Source organism: Echinops telfairi, unplaced genomic scaffold, assembly GCF_000313985.2.
Source record: "Echinops telfairi isolate 266 unplaced genomic scaffold, ASM31398v2 ScPeMD7_7424;HRSCAF=8462, whole genome shotgun sequence".
Lineage (NCBI taxonomy): Eukaryota > Metazoa > Chordata > Mammalia > Afrosoricida > Tenrecidae > Echinops > Echinops telfairi.
The window spans coordinates 87,037,598-87,043,729 of record NW_022111324.1 but is presented as its reverse complement, the minus strand read 5'-3'; the positions used below and the strand labels follow the sequence as shown (position 1 = coordinate 87,043,729).

The 6,132-nt window shown below is 40.9% G+C and overlaps 1 protein-coding gene across 6 annotated transcripts in view; it reads right to left on the bottom strand.

Annotated features, from left to right (window-relative positions):
- Positions 1-1,746: 1,746 nt before the first annotated feature.
- The window catches only part of TTC13 (tetratricopeptide repeat domain 13), a 99,020-nt gene continuing 94,634 nt past the window's right edge, over positions 1,747-6,132 (bottom strand). For all 6 annotated transcript variants that reach the window (XM_004712167.3, XM_045297848.1, XM_045297849.1 and 3 more), the window contains one exon: positions 1,747-2,640. In XM_004712167.3, coding sequence (XP_004712224.1) covers positions 2,526-2,640 — 115 coding nt within the window. In that variant the 3' untranslated portion in view covers positions 1,747-2,525. The remainder of the gene's footprint in view (positions 2,641-6,132) is intronic.

The window sequence follows — 6,132 nt, the reverse complement described above, 5'->3', positions numbered from 1 at the left end:
CAATGGGCTCTCTGGTCTACAAAGCAAGGTGGTCACATGCTAACACATGGAGCAAGGGAGCTGAGGAGCTTTGAGCTTTGAGAAGGAAGCCTCTAGGCAGAATGAGGTGCTTCTGAGCACTTATTGGGGATGGATATACATTGGGCTGCAGTCATAGGCTGGCAGTTTGAAACCACCAGCCATTCTGCAAGAGAAAGATGGGGCTTTTCCTACTCCTATAAAGAGTCACAGTCTCGGAAACCCAAAAGGGCAATTCTACCCTGTCCTGAAGGGTAGCGTTCAGCCGGCATCAACTTGATGGCAGTGAGACAGTGTCTGATCTAAGCCATGGTATATACCAGGGGTCCTCAAACTACAGCCCACAGGCCACATACGACCCTCCGGGTGTTTTTGCCCCATTTATCTTTTTACTTCAAAATAAGATATGTGCAGTATGCATAGGAATTTGTTCATAGTTTTTTAAAAAACTATAGTCCAGCCCTCCAATGGGTCTGAGGGACAGTGAACTGGCCCCCCGTTTAAAAAGTTTGCGGACCCCTGGTATATTACAATCACCTCATATGCATGTGAAAGTTGAACACTGAATAAGGAAGACCAAAGAAGAATCAATGCATTTGAGTTATGGTGCTGGTGAATATTGAAAGTACCATGGGCTGCCAAAAGAACAAATAAATCTGTTTTGGGAGAAGTAGAGCCAGAATGCTCTGTGGAAGCAGACGATGAAACTTTGTGTCCTGTACTTCAGACATGTTATCAGGAGACCACTCCCTCCCGGAAAAACCCATCATACTTGGTACAATGAACGGGCAGTGAAAAGGAGTAATAACCTAGGAAGGTGAACGGACACAGTGGTTACAACAATGGGCTCAAACACGAAAACTATTGTGAGGATGCTGCAGGACCAGGCAGTGTTTTGTCTTATTGTACAGTAGCTCACTGAGTCAAAACTTACTCCGTGGCACCTAACAATAGCAGCAACAATAAAAGAGCTTTGTAATAGTCTGAGTGGGGCAAAGTCCAGCTCAAAGAGCCTGAGGGCGGAGGGAAAGGCCTACCTGCACTGATGGCCCAGAACAGTGGTTCTCAACCTTCCTAATGCCGCGGCCCTTTAATACAGATCTTCATGTTGTGATGACTCCCCACCATAAAATTATTTTCGTTGCTACTTCATAACTAATTTTGCTACTGCTATGAATCAGGTCACCCTTGTAAAAGCGCTGTGTGACCCCCAAAGGGGTCGCAACTCACAGGTTGAGAACTGCTGGCCTAGAAGCTGCCTCAATCACAGAATTGTAACCTAAGTTGTTCATGATCCAGAATTGTCACCTGTTAACGTCCCTAATAAACCCCGTAACGTGAGTATGGTCTGTGAGCTGTGTGTCCACCACAAAGAATTCCTGAACCCAGCAGAGGTGAAGAGTGCTGTGGGAGAAGTGGCTGGTGTTAGAGTTGGTAAAAGTGTTCGTGAGCAGGGGCATGTACGAGCGTGACCTTGGTGGAATCTGCATTGGGTTGATGCGGATGGCGATTCTCTCCCAGTCTTGTGACGTGATGCCATTTTTACCCACATTTTACCAAAACTTAGACACCTCTGCTTCCAGGCACTCAGCACTTCTTAAACCCTGGTGAGCACAGGCTCTTTACTAGGAAGCCTCACTCCGCTGTTCTCATAGAAAACTTTGAAGGGACTACATGAGAGTGACCAGTTTAACTGCTTTAAAAAAAACAAGGGACAAAAAGTGAAAATGATTTAGAAATCACAGCATTTTAATTAACTGGTTTTACTCATTCGTTGTTATATTACTCTTTCTGAAAAAACAAAAACAAAAACAACAGTTTTTTGAATGTTCTGATGATACCTGAGAGTGAAACTAGTCCACAAACTAAAACCATGTCTAATGCAGTGTCAAACTGGTGACTTACAAAGAAAGAACATGCTGTTCAATAATTCGGTGTTCGGTCACTGGCAGATACTGTCTGTGTCACATAAAACATGGATTCCTTGCTATTCAAATTCTATGGCACATATCAAATCTTTTCACACCAAATGAAATGTAAGTGAAGATTACGAGTTGAGGAAAAACCCAAACCCCAAATGAAAACTTCTCACCCAGTACACAAAGAGAACACCTGTGAAGACACCCCCTACCCCAACATTTTTAAAAGAATGAGAACACTCCTGTTTTGTTGTTGGTTCTGTTCATTTTAATTATTTTTTGGTCTTTGAAGTAAACTTTTTTCTGATGCAAGGAAGTAGTCAAGTGACGTTTACAAGTGGAAACCACCAGGCCCCTGGCCAATATATTTAATTTTCCTCCCATACATACAGCTCTTTACCCCTGAAAATCCTCTCTCATGATTTTTGTCATGGTTCCGAAAAGTAAGGAAAATGATTTCAAGTATTCAATTCCTATCAAAAATTGGTATAAAAAGTAATAAAGGACCTAATTTCTATATAGTTTTTAAAAAATAACTTATGAAGCATGAGGTCCCGGCCCTTTACTTGTATAAATATTACAGATTAACTAGAATTTCTTAAGACAACGTGGAGAAGAATCTGTATTTAGCACCTCAATCATTGATCTTAACGTTGGAAATGTCTCTGATACTGATGGTAGAATCTTGTAAGATGGAGAAATACTGAAAGGGAAAAATAAAAACACAGAAAAGTTAGGACAATTAACACAGTTTTCCAAAACAGGCAAGCTTTGTATTTATTCCTATTACTATATTCATCTCTAAACTCCACATGTATGATATGCCAAATGGTATTAGAACAGTACTGAAGAGAGTTGTAAAGTGAACAGATCCCTTCTGGAGCAATAAGAATTGGCACATCATGGCAGAAGACAAGGAAATATTTCATTCTGTTACATAAGTGCGAGCTGACTTGATAACAATGAATGGTGAAAACAAAAATTATGACCTTCTTGGGGATTGAACCAGTCTGGCGAAGTAGATTAAGCGTCGGGCTGCTAACCACAGCATCAGCAGTTCAAAAACCACCCGCCACTCCCCTTAAGAAAGATGTGGCTTTCTACTCCCATAAGCAGCTAGTCTTGGAAACCCACAAGGGCAGTTCTAGCCTGTCCTATAAGATTCCACGAAACGGGATTGACTTGATAACATGAGAGGGTTGAGCTGGGAATGAAAATGAAGTTCTCTGAGTTATAGAGTAGCTGTATGCCACATGCTCTGGTGTGTGTAGTTTAAAGCACATGCGACTTTGAACTAGAAGATACATGTTTTGGGTTCCAACCTTACTCCTTAGTTATTTCTCTTAACTCCTGTTTCTCTTATTACTAAAAATAGAGCATTTTTACCACTCAGAGTTACCATATGTTTTGAATGAGATAGTATGTTAAGTGCTTTAAGAGATGTTAGCTACATAATGTAAGATAGTGGTATTATTATTATTTTTTTAAGAATTGTTGAAAAAGTAACACTTTTATAAACTGAGAAACAGTAGGCCACTGACATGAGTTTCTCAGTTTTAACCAGAACGCATGTTACCAAGTGTGAAGGTTGATTTTATGTTTACACTTGGCTAGTCTATGGCACCCAACTGTCTGGTGTACAAGTTACCTTGAATGTGTACACATCGATTGTCGGTTGACTCTAAGTAAAGATTTCCTTGATAATGTTGGTGGGTCTCGCCCAAATAGCTGAAGGCCAGGCCTCAAAGTAGAACTATGTTTCCAAGGGAAGAAAAACTGCTCCTTTTCGTGTCTAACATGGAAATCCTGCCTGAATTTCTAGCCTGCTGGACTGTGATGCCAACTTTAGACAAAAGGCTGAACTATCAACGCTTCCCTTCCTTTTCCATCCTGCTAGATCCTCCCTATATGTTTTAGATTTGCCAACTTCATAATCATGTGAACTAATGCCTTAAAACTTATCAACCAATCTGTCATAGAAAGAAGTATAACTTTATTATTGTGTTTATTTAGAGATTAAATATGGCTAAGGGAAGAGATTACATATGCATATTCTATCTCACACATGTACACATGCACATACAAGAGTAAGTCAAGAAAAATTGCTACTAGTCCACCCACACATGGGTATACTGGAAACAAAACATGTTTCAACATGCCCCTGTGATCAGTTGATGGTTTCAAACAAGTTCTATTCGTAATAACTTTGTCTTAGTCATGTTAGGGTGCCTTCCAAATAAAATCTAACAAAAACTTGCTTCTGTGGGGATCTGTTGGGTCCCATAAATTCAAGGTGGAGAGCTCAGAATATTAGGGTTATTGGTTTCTGGAATTCCAAAGAAGTGATCTTGATACAATACTCAAAGAACACGGAACAATTCAATTGCAGGGGCTTTAAAAACAAACAGAAAACAGCATTGGTAAAAAAAAAAAAAAAGCGGGGGGGAGGAAAGTTGTGCTGAAAAGTTATGTGTTATTTCCATCAAGAGAATGTGCCTGCTCATTCTTTGAGAGTAACATGGGCTGTCCTATAAGAATTTTGTTGGGAAACCTTACCTATCTACCCTGATCTGGCCTCTTCAGATATTTTTGTTGCTCAAACTCAAAAAAATATTTAAAAGGACGACAATTTGAGTCCGTCAGTGACGTGAAAACTGCCATTTTGGTGTGGTACAAATAAGAGGGTGATTCTTCAGGGACAGGTTAGAAGAAGGTGCCTTCAGAAGCCCTTGATGGAGGACATGGAAAAATTGTGACTTCACACTTTTTGTTTAATAAACATTCTATGATTTTATAGCGATGTTTTTCTGATGTACCCTCTTGTGTGTATATGTGTGTGTGTGTGTGTGTGTATATACATACACACACACACACTATTGATTATATATATAACTATGGATTATGGATTCTGTTTCTCTGGAGAACCCTGATTGATATTGTTAAGAGTGGTTACTATGCCATATAGATTTGAAAGGCAAAGCTGCTGGTGGTTACCAAAAAAACCAAACCCATTGCTGTCAGATCAATCCTGGCTCATAGTGACCCTATAGGACAGAGTAGAACTGCCCCATAGGGTTTTCAAGACTGTAAATTTTCACAGAAGCAAACTGCCACATCTTCCTCCCACAGAGCAATGAGTGGGTATAAACCACAATCTTTGGTTGCGACCCAAGAACTTAACAACTGTACCACCAGGGCCCCTTGCAGGTAGTTACAGTGTAAAAAAAAAACCCCAGAATCGGAGCAAAAAATAATAAGACTTGGTTGTTATTTACTGAGGCACCACGGTGGTGTAGTGGTTACGCACTTGGCAACTAACCAGAGCGTTGGTGATTCTAAACCACTTCTGCTCCGAGGGAGAAGATGGAGGGTCTGCTTTCAGGACGATTATAGCCTTGGAAACCCTGTCGGGCACTTGCACTCAGACAAGGTGGACACATGCAGCAGCCACATCGAGAGTACTGAGTTTGGCAGTTTTCCTTTTGGTGGTTATTGAATAATATTAGAATAACTGTAAGTTTAAATTCCAGCTCAAGCTCACATAATTCCATTCTGTATTTCTATAAATAAGAGGTAGGAAACATCATAGCATCTGTGGGCTCATCCCACAGTAATAGTCAGAAATAATTACCAGCTAGTATTCAATGGGGTGGCATTAGGCTGTGATCTGCAAGGTCTGCAGTTCAAAACCACCAGCCCCTCTGAGTGAGAAAGACAGAGCTTTCTACTCCTGTAGAATAGCACAATATGGTGAATAAATTAGATGGTGCCTGCCTACCAGAGAGCCAGGCTGGGGCTTCTGGGGCTTTAAAGGCTTGTTTCCAAACATGCAGCCCCCTAGGTGAGATCTCAACTAAGTCCCCATGGAGGAAGCACACCAGCATCAGTGACTGAAGGACTGTAAATCACATAAGCCAAAGTTGAAGGTGGGAATAAGGTAAATCATATAAGCCAAAGTATCAGGGCCTAAATTGTGAGAATCCACTTTGCAGAAGGCTATGGATGAGAGTGAGAGCCCAAGATACACTTGTGGGATCTACATTGGAGATAAGCTTCCAGTGAGCCCCCTCTATCTATAAGAGAGGATGGGAGAGAAGTGGTTACTAAACGGAGTGCATTCGAGAGATGAGTATAGAAGATCAAAAGGATAAACCTGACCTGAACAGTTAAAACCTTCTCAGTTGGTCCCTCCCCA